Source organism: Dipodomys ordii, unplaced genomic scaffold (genome assembly GCF_000151885.1).
Source record: "Dipodomys ordii isolate 6190 unplaced genomic scaffold, Dord_2.0 Scaffold44, whole genome shotgun sequence".
Lineage (NCBI taxonomy): Eukaryota > Metazoa > Chordata > Mammalia > Rodentia > Heteromyidae > Dipodomys > Dipodomys ordii.
In genome coordinates this window covers 952,635-967,814 of record NW_012267260.1, presented here as the reverse complement: position 1 = coordinate 967,814, position 15,180 = coordinate 952,635, and the positions used below count along the sequence as shown (strand labels likewise).

Below are 15,180 nucleotides of genomic sequence, written 5' to 3'. Positions count from 1 at the left end.
CGTGAACCTCAGATCTCAGCTTCCTAAGTAGCTAGGATTACAGGCGTGAGCCACCGACGCCTGTCAACTATTGGTATTTTTACAGCAGCTGAATTCTTACCATCCTCAGTGTGAAAACACTGCTGAATCACATTGATGGTTTGTCACCATAACAACAAGAACCAATAATGACATTTAACCCTAGGAAGATTCTGCCCCTGATATCAACAGTTAGTGTGGGAAACACCTGAAGCAGCCGACAGACACTGGGGTGGATAGATGCTGGGACTGACAGACACTGGGACGGACAGACCTATGACCTTGGATATGAGCTGTATAGTCAGAGCACACAGAATCAAATGCCGACTTCCTGAGCTCTCCATGAAAAGTGCAAAAGTGGGCATTTCCTTTGATTCAGAGTAAGCAAGAAGAGGCAAGGTCTCGTGCAGCACAGGAATTTATGTGAAGAAGTTCATACTTTAGTAGTTCAGTATGTGCCAAGAAAAGAATGCAGTTCCACATACACTTACATGTCATGTTCAAAACTATTTGTAGCCGGGTGCTGGTGGCTCACACCTGTAATCCTAGCTGCTTAGGAGGCTGAGATCTGAGGATCGTGGTTCAAAGCCAGCCCAGGCAGGAAAGTCTGTGAGACTCTTATCTCCAATAAACCACCAGAAACCAAAAGTGGCGCTATGGCTCAAGTGGTAGAGCGCTCGCCTTGAGCTGAAGGAGCTGAGGGACAGCGCCCAGGCCCAGAGCTCAGGCCAGCCTTGAGCTGAAGAGCTGAGGGACAGCGCCCAGGCCCAGAGCTCAGGCCCCACTGTAAGCATTATGCCCACCTTTGGTCCTCAGCTCCGGGAGGGAGGAGCAGTAGTAAGAGCTGTAGACAGGAGGACAGGCCAGGGCCTGAGCCAACAGTGCAGAGCCGTGGCTCAGGCAGAGGTATCAGCAGGAGGACCCAAGGGAGGAGCAAAGGGCAAGAAGGAAAAAGGCAAGGCTGGTGGAGAAGGTAGCATGGAGAAAAGGCACGGCGAGAGCATCATCATACCCAGAGAATACGAGAATCCAGTCAGTACGAAATTGTGGAATGTTCAAATTTGAGAGGAGGGAAATACAGAGTAGGCAAATACGAAAATTTAGTTCTACTAGATTGACTATAAAAAGAGACCGCTGAAAATATTATTTTGCTTATAATAAAAGCATGTTTCAAGTTTTTACTCGGGAGAGCAGAAAGCGGGGGTGCTGTAAGCAGGTGCAGTTATCTGCCTTCTGTTCCAGCCTCTTTGGGATCCAGTTGTTTTTCTCCAGGAAAGGCAGTGACGCGTGGGAGCCACGCCTGGCTGAGTGGCTGTGTGTGGCAGGCAGAGTGCTCCACACACCTGAAATCAAAGATGGAGTGCTGGGGTTCATATTGCCCATTAATTACAACTTTGTAGTAAAAGGCCTTTAGTTTTCTGCCCTGGAAGAGTTGCTTGCATTGGGTCTCCAGCTCGCTGGTGAATTCTGTCTTTTAGAATCTCATCAGAGCCCTAGGTCCAGGCAGAACAGGGTTGTGTGTAGACGTGCTCTGCAGAAGTTGTAACATGGTGGGGTGCCAAGAGAACAGGAACAGATTGGCCCCGTGATGACAGGACTGCCAGCCGGGCTCAGGTGTGGGAGGAATATGACCCACTCGACAGTCAGTTAACAGCCTTTATGTAGCACGCCTGCCTCCCTGCTGACCCTGCTGCTCCATTATCCCGGCCAGCTCCAGGGTTCTCAGTTCTAGCTGTGAAGAGTAAACATGCAGTAATGTATGTATCTGTTCAAGAAATCAGGTGACCACATACATACTGGAGAGTCCATGTTAGCCATAAGCTGGCATTGTTTTGCATGGTAGTGACATAATAAAGAAGAATAGCATACTCTAGAGGCACATTCAAATTGTGTGCACACTTAAAAGGTAACGCCAGGAGGTGTTAGAGTCACGTGAACGCTCCAGGTACCTTTGGTTGACAGATTGAGATCCTGTCTCTGTTTAGGATATTGTGAGCAGAGCCCCCAAATGTAGTAAGAATACTGGAAAAGCTAGTTTCTCTGTAAGAACATTGCTTTATGGGTTTTAATTGAGACCACCAGAAAAATGGAAAACAAAACCTGCATTCCACATGGCATCTTTTTTTTAAGTCTATTTGTGAAATACATGCAACAGCTTGAGAATTCAGATGCACAGTATTCTAGAGATAAAATGTTCTGTTTTCTGGGGGTTTTGCATTAAGTAGTAATTTCAGTGATCCCATGATTTGTCACTGCTTAGCTCTTCATACTTTCCTTGCCTAAGTACTTGATTTACACTTTACAGTTCTAACTGAGCATCAGTGAGCCACCGAGGTTACCTTTGAATAATAAGCCTCTCTCCACACCACAGGTTTCACGACCGAACCTGAGCAGGTGATATCTGCTTGCGGGTGATATCCTCAGGCTTGCTCCGTTAGCTCTTCGTATCCTCCAGTCCCTGGACTGGAAAGATCTGGTTCTCTCTGCACTGTTTTATATTCGTTGAACATTAAACTACTTGGCATGTTGAAAGCTGAGATAAAATCTGTACCTTTTGCTTTACAAGATCATGGTTGAAAATCACATTTGTGGCCAGCTGATAGAGGGATTTCCATGTATGGAGTCATTGTGCTGATCAAGTACCGTGTGTGCAGGAGCTCACTGACAGGTGCTAGACCCTGGGGGGCGGGGGAGGGGGAGCTGCCACAGACTGAGAAATGTAAAGTAGATTTTCACAGGTTAGGGCAAAAAGATGCAGAGTTCTCTGTCGTTAAAGTCAATAAAGTTAAAAGAGCAGCTGCTTTTTTGTGAAAGTTAATTTTATTTAGCATGTGCCTTGGTCCCAGCAATAAAAGTGGTAGTTCTATTGGAAACCTGTTTGTTCTACAGCTGTGTCTCTTTGTGACTGTGAAATCTGTTTAAACTTTTTTGCCTTTTCTTTGAAAACTTTATACATTGCTGTGTGCCAGCGGCTCACTCCTGTAAGCCTTGCCACTCAGGAGGCTGAGATCTGATTTGGGTTGGAAGCGAGCCTCGGTCAGCAAAGTTTGGGAGACTCTTACCTCCAATTAACTGCAAAAAAGCCAGAAGTGGAGCCATGGCTCACGCGGGAGAGCCAGAGGCTTGAGCAAAAAAGCTCAGAGACAGCGCCTCAGCCCCGAGTGCAACCCCAAGCTGGGGTGCGCCCACAGAGGTGACACATAAGCCTTGTGCCTTTAGGATGCCCTTGACAGCAGGTGCTGTCCATCTTTTCTTGTGCCCAGATGAGGAGCCGATTCCGATGCAAGCACACGAGAGTCGTTCATTGCAAGCGCGATCTGGACTCACCCCCGTCTTCCACACAGTGGATCTATAGGGAGTCCGGTCCTTCCTCTAGCAGCATTTTTTATATAGGGTTTTTAGGGACTTCTGTGCGTCATCGCAATACTTAACAAATCATATCACACAGCGGGAAAATCATAAAATAATTCTAAAAGATGATTCGTGTCACCAGTGGCGGGAGCCGACCAGGAACTGGGGATTGGCTGGTTCACAGGGCTGATGCTCTTCGAAATGATTGGCCGGAGTGGATGGTCTGAACCCTGACCTTATCCTATTACCTGCCCACTAGCTGCGGTTATTTTCTGTAAAGGGGGTTGTTCCTGGAATTTGGCCGCAAGGGATCAAGGGTAGTTGCTGATTGATTTCGTGGAATTTGGGCTCAAGAGGAGTACTGACACAGTTCCCAACAAAATGGAATCCAAACCTAAAATTGCTTTATTTTGTTCAAGTTTCACACTTTAGTAGAAAAGGCTGGCATTCTGGATTTTGAATTGATGTTCTTGGAAGGTCAGTAGACCCCCAGATCCTGCATGAAATGAGGACAATGCACAGATTTTTTGAAAATATTTTCTATTTATTTTTTCCTAAAAATTGAATTTCATTGTAAATTTCATTTACAAATTAAAATTCATTTACAAATGTCATTTGTAAATACACATAAATGCTACTGCCGGAATATTGCTCAGTGAGAATTCTATTTTGCTGGTTTGAGCATCACAATATCATGGGAAAAGAAAGGACCTAACTTATTACCTACCTGGGTTTCCTTTAAGGCTCAACTTCAGTGTTAGTGGATGTGGCTGTTCCTTTCAAGCGTTGTAAAGAGGTTGAAGGAGTGAGGGAGGCTAAAAACACCAGAGAACAAAATTGAGTTTTAGTTTAAGCAGTGTTTGATGAGTAGTTTGGGAAAAAGGACTTATTATTTCTAAAAGAAGCCACCTCCCGTTTTCAAGCGATTGAAGTGCTTTTGTTTTTGAAATGTCTGATGACTGTAAGAACCATTTGCCTGTATACTTACCTCCCCATCTATGCTGTTCCCTCTCTTTGTGCCTATCATTTGGAAAGGGAAATCAGGAAGAAATGTTTTCCTCCAACAGACCCCTTCCTTTATCAACTGTTTAAAACAATTCTGCTGCAAAATGCGTCCTGACAGCAAAATTTCCTTCAGGGTTTGAAGAGCAGAGTCGGCTTTGTAGCTGGAGCCAGAACGCTTTCCTCAGAGAATATCCCCTCACAAAGTGAAAATCATTTAATCCCCGGGGGGAGGGGGGAAGTATTTTATCTCTAGAAAACTGTGGTTCTTAATTCATTGCAAATGTGCAGCAAGAGTTGGAGGTGCCGGTTGTTTTGTAACTGCTTGTGATCGGTGTTATAACACTTTGAAGTCCACTGACAAAACTTTGTTGCTCCACGTAAGGCTGGTAAATCCTGGCCGATGTCTCTAGTCACTGATTGTCTTTGCAGAAGACACTTGCGGTTTCCAGAGAGGCACACAGAGAGGAGAATGAACACGTGTCTTCACTGCCCCACTCTGCCCCCCCCCCCCCGGCTTATGGGGTGCTCTCCGACCTTCCTGCTCTCCGCCGGCGGTGCAGATGCACAGGCTCCGTGAGCCTTGACTTCTGAAGGCTCAAGGCTCCGGCTCGTGAGCGCGTACAGTCAGTGGACACGTGCTCTTCCCTGGTTAATCTGACTGGTCGAGGGGGAGCCATGCTCTTAACATGGAGATCTAGTAAGCTACCCCTAGGCCACGTGGGATCTTTGGGCTGTCCTCTGTCTTCTTTCATCAGGAAGCTCTGTGTCATCCGCCTCCTTGGATTCCGTGTGCTCGTGGCTCCTCCCGGGCTGCCTTGAATACCTGGGACCCCGTGTGTACTTTCCCTTCATGGATCTCCTTGCCTCTGTTTTAGCCTGTCCTCCTCAAGCCACTCTCCCTCCTCCCTCAGACTGTTCCAGAGGAAAATGTATGGAAAATGTACAACAATACCCACTCACTTACATGCTGCATTTGCCTTCCTTTGAGAAAAAGGAACGCCACTGAGAAGCTTGAAGCTTTTGTCATTCAGTCTCTTTTTGGCTTCTGACCCAAAATAAAGGCTTATTGATTAGAGTGCATAGCCCCAAAACTTCCTCTTTCCATACTGATCAAGTTTACTTTTATCTACGTTAAAGAGTTCTAATATACATCAAAGGTGTTACATTTTCTATAAAAGAACACGAAACAGCATTGGAGTCCAAATCTATTTAACCCAGACAAGTATTCATTTCAAGTTGCAGAAGAAATGCTAAAATAGATGGTGCTAAAAATCTTTTTATGATGATATATAATTTTCTTGGAAGGCTAATAATTGTGATTTAGTTTAGTTTTAGAGTTAGCCTTAATTTTGCTGAAGTGAGGAATTTCTAAAGCTTTAAGTATGAAGTATAGATAGAAAAATACTTTGGTTTTCATCAATTAAGGAAATTGGTTACAAATTCATGGATTTGTCACACAGTAATTATTGGTTAAGCACCCTTTACATTGCCAGTGTTCAGATGCAGGCCCCATAGCAGAGTGCATGTGAGTAGGAACCCTGGAACCTTAGAAAGAATTTTGAAAATAGGTCCTGGGACCACTTGTCCTGAAAGGTCACACAAGGTCATGGCTTTGGAATGCTTGTATCAGCTCACTCTTAACTGGAAAGATTGTTGTTTGAAAGTACTAATTGCATTGCAAGTTGGAAGGCAAACCTTTTCACTTAGTGCGTTGACTCGTGGCATGGGTTAGGAGTTATTCTTGCCAAGATTCAAACTTAGAGTAGGACACAGGTGGGGGGGGCGCGTGCACACACACACACGTTCTTACTCCTTGGAGTAACTCGATTTACAGTGGCTTAGGCCTACAGGAAGCACGCGCACACACACACACACACACACACACACACACACACACGTTCTTACTCCTTGTAACTCGATTTACAGTGGCTTAGGCCTACAGGAAGCGCACACACAGACACACACACAGACACACACACACACACGTACACATTCTTACTCCTTGTAACTCGATTTACAGTGGCTTAGGCCTACAGGCAGCACACACACACACACACACACACACACAAACACACGTTCTTACTCCTTAGAGTAACTCGATTTACAGTGGCTTAGGCCCACAGGAAGCCCCTGCTCTGGAGTTCATCGTCTCAGGATGCCTCACCGAAAGTGGTTGTCAGACATGTGTCACACACAAGTCTCTTTTCTCCTTTATATAGGGCTGGTGTGTTCCCCAGTGGGGGCTCCCTGGGCCCAGCCTCTGGCGCTTTCTTCTGCTTGTGATCCTTCTTTCCAATTCTAAGCCCAGGGACTGACCTTGAGTCCTTGGAACCAAGCTTTAATCACATAATAGAAGTCCTCGATTTAACAGAAAGAAGCGTCTCCCTCCGTTTTGAATCCTACCTCCCTGCCTGTCCCCTGTGCCTAGACTGGTTTTGCACTTGGCACTCCCGTCTCTTCTGTGTTTGGTCCTTGCTGTACAACTGTACCAACGCTTGTGTCTCCTTTCAGTTAACCACCAGGTCCCTGCCCACTGTGCAGTCAGACGAGAGACTCCAGCCTCTGCTCAACCACCTCAGGTAATAGAAGAGCACACCCCGTTAGCTTTTAAGCACAGCGTGTTAAAGTGAGCGCGGCGCCTTCGCAGCTTTGCATCGTACTGAATGCTGCTCTCAGTTACTTGTTACCCTTGATGTGGATGTACAGAATACCTTTCCCTCAGTGGCAGAGTAGAGAGCTACTTGATGGCGTACACAGTAATGTTGAACTTCTTACGTGAGCACAGGACACAGGCATTCTCTCACTGGGGATGAAGTACATGAGGCTTGTTGTCTAAATACAATAATAATACAGCCCCATTATTAAAAAATAAACTTTGGAAATATAAAAAGTGGCAAAACCTTCATATGGTTTAAAAGAAATATCTCTTCTGTGATCTTTTAAAACGCAGTGTTGAATTTTATAGACTTTAATTTTTTCCATTTTATAAACATAAATCATTTCCTTGTTAGGGGTAACAATGATTGACTAGTAATGTACTCATTGGCCTTACTCATGTAACAACCCCTCTATACAGCATCTTAACAATAAAATGAAAACCAAAACAACAGCAAAGAAGAATTTCCTGAGAGGGCTGCATGGCTGTGGGGTCCCATCTTCTGGGGGTTTGGCCATTGTCATTTCCAGTTCTTCTCCCTACAATAAACAACGCTGAGTGCAAACCTTTGAGCATTTCTTAGGGATAGATTTTCGGAGGTTCAATTCCTGTGTCAAAGAGTATGTACCATTTTAAAGATTTAAGGGCGCGCGCGTGCGCATGCGCACATGTGTGTGTGTTTTCAAGTCCTTGTTCTACTTACATTCCATATCATACCAGACTACTTAGAGTAAGATGAGACACCCAAATAGTTGCTGATGCAGTAGATTAATCACAGTGTGATTAAATGCATTTCAGTAATGATTAATGACTGGTAGACACTGGGTTATTTCTGTTCTAGAATAAGAGTAACACCTATTCTTTGTTCATTTATTAATGGCATCTCCAGATGCCATTATTTGATTTCATATACTTCAGATATAAAGGATAGTAACTTTTTGTTTTATTTGCTATAGACAATCTGTCTGTCTGTCTGTCTATCTATCTCTATCTGTCTATCTATCTATCTTATCTATCTACCTATCTACCTATCTTTGATGCCAGTTCTGGGGCTTAAGCTCAGAGTTCAGGCACTGTGGCTGAGCTTTTCTGCTCAAGGCTTAGCTTTTTGGTGTTTAGTTGGAGTTTATGGATTTTCCTTCGGTGGCTGGCTTCGAACCACAATCCTCAAATTTCAGCTTTTCCTAAAGTTTTTTATGATCCTTTGTGATGTTAAAAGGTACACACACACACACACACACACTTTGTGACACTTAGCTTTCATTTTCAAGTTTATATAGTGAAGCACCAGTAATGAACAAACCCCATGACTTCTTTAAAGCCGTAGCTTACTGCTGCTTGCTCAGAAGTTTGTATAGATTGACTTTGTATCTTTATTTTCTTTTCTCTTTTTTTCCCTTTCCCTCCCTTCACTTCATTTTTTCCCTCTTCTTCAGTTAACTTTCCCTTTTCAGACAATACTTTTTAACCGTTCTTAGCACAGTAAATAGGGACTGAGTTCTTTACCCGTACCTGTTCCCTTTCCTGGAGCTGTTAGTGGGATCAGAATCTGAAATGTCATATCGAGTCCCTTGCCTACTCCAGTCTTGTTCCCATCCACATCTGTTGCTGATGAGACTCCTGCTGTACACATGGTGGCCTCTTGTCTGCTCTCCTTGACCTCTGCTTTGCTGTCTGTGATGGAGTTCCTTGACCTCTGCTTTGCTGTCTGTGATGGAGTTCACATCCTTGCTGTCTATTATTTTTACGTTGTTCTTAGCTTAAGACCCTTCTCTGCTTTGCTGATTTCATTCTGCATAAAGCTTGAATGAACTCTGGTTGCTCTGTGAAGCCCTAAGGGCCCTGACCTGTCTATCTCTCGAACTCTTTGAGCACTGAGATCCCAGCATCTCATTCATCAGAACCATGGAATGACCTGGGAAGGCTTGCTTTTCTCTGTGCCCTTGCAGATACAGGCACTTTAAGCCTGTGTGCCCGCGCCTGTGTGTGTTTATATATACAGACATGTAAACATTTTTGTACTTTCCCTCCTCCCACCTCTGTCCTTTGGCCAGCTGTTGCTTGTCTTCCATGCTCTTGGCAGGTCTGCACAGTGCCCCGCTTCCGCCCTGGGAGCACAGACTTTGATGTCTGTACTGTCTGTTTTCTGTCTGATCTCCCCCCGTTGCTTGAGCCGCTGCGGAGCCTGTACACTCCAGTTTATATTGACAGTTACTGGAAGAAGGTCTGCCACGTGGTAGCTGTTTAGTATGGGCTTTGTTAAATGAAATGTAAATTATATCAGTGATGTTTTATCGTTTTTATACATAAAGTTTTTGTGTTTTATAAATCATATTGTCAAAAATTTTGCCCCTAAGTATCCACTGGTTCAGCTCTTGGCTGTGGTTAATATTGATTCTGTGCAATAATGATGGATTCTCCTTCCTGCATCTCAGTATGACGAACGTCAACTAGAATTTAGATTAACTACTGACACATCTTTTTGAGCCCTTGAAACTGGCACAAACGGTTCCTTCCTTTAGGGCTTTTATTCTCTGTGGAGTTCACTCACCATTCGTTGCCAGGCAACTAGGGATAGATGCTACATGTCATATGCACCAACTGATGTTGCTCTTTTGTTATCATTAATCCAAGGCTTTCTCATTTTATTCCCATGTCAGACACCTGTTTGCAAGGTGGCAGTGATGTGTGTTACTGACACTCCGTATTCTACAAAGCAAGGGATGCCTTGGTGCATATGGAATTGTCTTTTTTAACTGTCCAAATGTTACCTTTTATAGGTGGAGATAGCAATGAATATTAACTTGGTTTGAGAGATTTTAGTGATAGTCTTGTTAGTAAAAAATTACTGTAATTGATTTGCATGAACTGTGATTTAAGAACTGCCTGGACTCTAGAAGGTGGGGAAAGAGTTCATTGTTAGGTCTGCTTTTGTGTAGTGCTGGTAAGACTCAAGGAGGAATAATGAATAGACTTTTAATTATGTTCATCAGCAAAACTAATTTGGAGTGATATAAATGCCTCTAAAAATGGAAGTGGCAAAGTAGAAAATCCTCAAAGTATTGTACAGGACATAGGCGCTAGAATTAATATCATATTTTGCTATACCGATAATCTAGATGTGTTTACTAATGCATGTTTTTGAGACTGGAGAATGGATATGTCCACATTTTTTTTAGGCTTAATCCAGTTCTCTAGCTACAACTTCAGTTAACCACAGGTAGATGTTTATTTTTCTTTATCACTAACATACATCCATGTACTAATTACTGATTGTTCATGTGGACCCTAAATAGAAACATCCTCTGACCTGAGAGTCGGGCCTTCAACAAGTCATAACACCAAGAACACAATTTTGTGTAGTTGTTTCCTCATAACGGGCCACGACTTACCTGTTTTGCTTCTGTACTTACTGGCGCAGAAGTGGTACACATTGGAGGCTCACATTGAACTGAACTTGAATCTCGCTTGGGGAACGTCATCTTTAGCTGAGAAAGTGAATCACAGAGGAGCAGGGGCTGGGAAGGAGGGTGGTGACTGAGTTGATAGGTTCAGTCATTTCAGACATTCTCAGCTTGAAATGCCCATGGGACTTGCGTGGGCTCTGTGGGGATGTTTGGGAGTGACTAATCAGAGTTTGCCATTACCCCTGAATAGGCCTTGGAGTCCAGGGAGTGGGTAAGAGTGAGGGCAGGCAGAGAAGGGAATCCCGGTGCGGAGAGGAAGGGAAGAGGAAGAGGAAGGGAGGCATCTCACAGTAGAATTCTTCCTCCCGGGGCCTCCTGAATGCTAGGATGACCTTTGTACTCACCCTGCCCAGTTTAACCTATGTATTTAGACAAACAGTGGCTTTTGTATGTCTTTCCCTTTGCTAAAATTATTTCAGTTTGTACCTGCTGTCCACACAGAGAACAGCGCAAATATCTCCAGGGGATGAGCCAGGGGCCGGCATCACAGGAGGCTCGGGGGGCCTCTTGTGAATTGGTGGGTTCTGATTCATGTCTCAGTTCCCTCTGCTGTGGTGCACTTCTGTGAATGAGGGGTAGATGCCTGAACTTTACTAAAAGTGTGGTCAGACCTGACCGAAATGGAAGCAGCGCCTGAGACTGGCAGTCAGATGCCCAGGCTGTCACTGTAGTTTTGAGTTGTTTTTAGGAGTTGCTTAAAAGTAGTTTGTCAAGTATATTATAAAATGTGACTATATTTTGCTGATGTTTGTGTGGAAAGTGTTTTCTTATGACACTAATTTTATCAAACAAAAATATGTGCTTCAAAGTGATCAAAAGTGTTATACAAATCTTGTTTTAATAATTTTTTTCTTTTTTTTTTTAAGCCATTCTTACACTGGCCAAGATTACAGTGCCCAGGGGAATTCTGGGAAGATTTCTTTAGACCAGATTGATTCGGTAAGCAACAGTCATATTCAACTTAGATTTTTTTAAGTGGTGGAAACAGATTTACTTCAGGAAGAACTTGGGTAGGAAGATGGGAGAGAATGTTACCTCTTGTAATCAGTGTTAAAGAAAAGCTCACATCTTCTGTTTCTTGTTCTAATGGATAGCTCTGAGCAGCAGCCACCATCTTTGGTTGCTGTACTAAAGGACAGCTCATTTCAACTTCATTTCATGTATAGTTCCATAATTGAATGTAAGATGATTGCCTTTTGCTCTATTTTTGGTTTTAGAATTTTCCTGATATGTAACAGAATTTACATCACAAAAAACAAGCCAGCATAACTAACCTTTATGTAGATAATTACCAAATTATTCACAATCATTAAAAATACAGGGAGATTTTAGTTGGACCTGGTGGCGTATGCTTATAATCATCGCTCCTTGGGAGGTGGAGATTCAGAGGATCAAAGTTCAAGGCCAGCCTGGACAAAAAGTTCAAGAGACCCAGTCCCAACCAGTTAGTAGCTAGGTCCAGTGGTGCATGGCCATCTCCAAGGTCCCCTGCCCGGCGTCCCCGTGGCCTTGTATTACGGAGTAGTTGGAAGATAACTTTGTGCCTGACTCCAGCTAAGTGTTTTCCCATTCACAAACTTGTTTGGATACTAAGAATGTGATCCTGATTCGTGTGGTGAATGTCTGTTTAACCTGTTGATTGTGCACCAACCACTGATTATGGACAGACGTGAATACACAAAATGTTCTTACCTCCATGGACCTCACCTGGGGAGACTAGCCTAGTAAATAATATGTGACTGACCCAGGTGCCGTGGTGGTGGTGGAGTCCCTGTGCTGAGAGCCGTGTGTCCTTGTCTTCTTCCCTGCGCAGTGTCACAGCGGCACTCCCTTAGCGCATGCTAGGGTCCAGCTTCTTCGCCAGCTGTGACCGCTAGGTTCTTCTTCTAACTGAAACCTGACTCCATCAGCCACGCTCCCTCCCTGCTTTCTGCTCCTGTGCGGGGTGGGGTGCTGGCCCCATCTGTGGGGTCTCTTCTCTGACTCCCTCATCAGAGCTCTGTGGAAGTCCTGTGCCATGGCTGCCCCTCTCCTCACTGAACCCCTCACTTCTGCATTTCCACGGTCGTTGGCCGTCTCGTCATGACGGACCCTGGCCTGGCCCCGTTCCATTGCTGCGCTGCTGTCAGGAGTCCCTGCGCTGTGCATTCTGCGCTGTGCATTCTGCGCCCATGGAGTCTGTCACTGTGTGACAGCCCCAGTTCTCCGTGCTGTCAGCAGACTGTCAGACCCGCTGTGGGATCATATACGAAAGCCCACGAAGCTCGTTCCGTTCCTGTCTTCTGCTCTTTCACCTCGGCTTGCGTGCTCTGCCACCCGGAAGCGTGGCCGTCCCGGCATCCCAGCTCCTCCCACGCCGCAGCTCCACTTTCATGTCTTAATGTGGCTTTTCCTGTGACCCGAGGTCGGCGTCACGTCTGAGTCTAACTGGCCTACCATCTCCCCCGGGAGGCTGCGCTGGCCACCAGAGGGAAGACACCCTCCTCCTCTCCGGCTCTGTTGAAGCCAGACTTCACCTTCTCTGTGTCCAGTCATTGTCTGCTCCCAACACACAGTACGCTCTTGGAAGATGCAAACCTGAGGTCGTTTTCCACGGCTGCGTCTCCAGTGCTCTCCACGTGACAGGTGCTCAGTAGTAGCTGGGTATTGAGTAAAAAGGAGTCAAGGCTGACGTTGAAGGATGCCGTGCATGGTGTGGCCTTGGCAGGTGGCCTGGGGTCAGAACGGGCACCAGGCAGGGCCTGCAGGGTGAGCAGAGTGCCTGTACGCAGGGACGGTGAACAGCCAGCCAGGCAGGCATCTGTCCTGGCGGCACAGCTGGCCCTGCCTGCATAGCACTCGATGGCCCTGGATCTGTGCCCTCCCAGAGCTCTGAAGCGCTCCTGTGCTGGCTGTGGGTCAGTGACTACAACACGCTGGACCCTTTGCTGCACTCAGTGAACTGTGTTTTAGCTTCTTGTTTTCTGTAGTACTCGCTAAATGTCCTCTTATATGGAATCAAAAGGACGTTATCAAACATGGAAGGGACTTGTTTGCTAATGGTGCTAAATACTGATTTTTAAAAAATATTTTATTGTGAAAATACCATACAGAGGAGTTACAGTTACATGGGCAAGGTAACGAGTACATTTCTTATCAAGCATTGTTGCCTCCTCCTTTGCTTCCCCTTCCCATCCCTTCCCATCTTCCATTGCCCCCCCCCCCCACAAAGTTGTAAAGTTGGTTTTATGGGACTGCCACGCGCGGTGAGCCCCACACTCTGCGGGGGGGGGGGGGTTCCGGGGAGGCGCAGGTCCTGCAGCCAGCCTGGATCCGAAGCGGCAGCTGTTCTCTTCAAAGGATGCCAGGAAATCAGTGGTCACCGGCGAAAGTGGCAGGGTCAGAGGAGGCCCGCCCCTCCTCCCGAGGGACCCAGCGGGCCCTCTGCCTGACCCAGTGCGTTTCCTCCCTAGCTTGCCGCCAAGTCCTTCCCGCCCTGCATGCGCCACCTGCACAGGGTCCTGCGTGAGAACCACCACCTGAGGCACGGGGGCCGGATGCAGTACGGCCTCTTCCTGAAGGGCATTGGCCTCACCCTGGAGCAGGCCCTGCACTTCTGGAAGCAGGAGTTCGTCAAAGGAAAGATGGACCCAGACAAGGTAATTCTGAAAGGTCAGGGTGGTAAGGAAAAGTCCCTTCATTCCAAAAATGAAACAGTTGGCTGATGGTAAGTACGCTTGCTGAAACAGAGTTGAACATTCTAGACGGTAAGTGTGTCTGAAACCTCAAAATGTTATCTAATATGTGCTCAGTGAAAAATGGTCAGTGGGGTCCTCTTCGGAGGGTTGCACCACAGTAATTACAGGACAAATCACTGAGTTATCGTTCTGCGGGAGTGTGTGGTTTGTGTCTATGTGCTCAGGTGTTGGGGTACCATGCATGCACGCGTGCACACATGCACGTAGGCAGTGCACACACACACATAATACCATCTGGAGGACCAGGTGATGCTCTGAACAAATAAAGCGAAAGTGGTTTCAGTGTTTTCTGTTGTGTTTGCAGAGTTGCTGGGCAGCAGTCGCTCGCTGTCAGTCTGCCTTTAACCTGTGCAGAGCACTGAAATTCTCTCTCCTGCTCCTGTCATGCTTTATCTGAAAATATTTCCTGAAAAGAGTAATACAGAATTGAGAATGTTCACCAAGAAACTATAAGTGTCTCGTATTAGTTTGCTAGGGTTCCCATAGCAAAGTCCCAAAGACTGGTCACTTAAACAACAGAAATTTATGTCTTCCAAGTTCTAGAGTCTGGACTTCCAAAGCCAAAGTGTTGGCAGCCCAGGACCTCTCCAGCTGGTAGATGGGCTGCACTAATGCCATCTTTGCTCTCTGCATTCCCCTTGGTTCTGCTGCTGCTGCCTACAGCGACATTGAGCCTGTGGTCCCATGCAGCCTTGACCCCTCCTCCAGCACAGACACTGAGCCTGTGGGCCCATGCAGCCTTAGCTGCTCCTCCAGCACAGACACTGAGCCTGTGGTCCCATGCAGCCTTGACCCCTCCTCCAGCACAGACCCTGAGCCTGTGGTCCCATGCAGCCTTAGCTCCTCCAGCACAGACATTGAGCCTGTGGTCCCATGCAGCCAGGACCCCTCCTCCAGCCCAGACACTGAGCCTGTGGGCCCATGCAGCCAGGACCCCTCCTCCAGC

The 15,180-nt window shown here is 46.1% G+C and overlaps 1 protein-coding gene across 3 annotated transcripts in view; it reads left to right on the top strand.

Annotated features, from left to right (window-relative positions):
* Prim2 (primase, DNA, polypeptide 2 (58kDa)) overlaps positions 1-15,180 on the top strand; it is a 106,113-nt gene that overhangs the window by 59,065 nt on the left and 31,868 nt on the right. For 2 of the 3 annotated variants that reach the window (XM_013019214.1, XM_013019212.1), the window contains exons 7-9: positions 6,886-6,953; positions 11,364-11,436; positions 13,950-14,135. In XM_013019214.1, coding sequence (XP_012874668.1) covers positions 6,886-6,953; positions 11,364-11,436; positions 13,950-14,135 — 327 coding nt within the window. The remainder of the gene's footprint in view (positions 1-6,885; positions 6,954-11,363; positions 11,437-13,949; positions 14,136-15,180) is intronic. The other variant, XM_013019215.1, reaches the window with a different exon arrangement.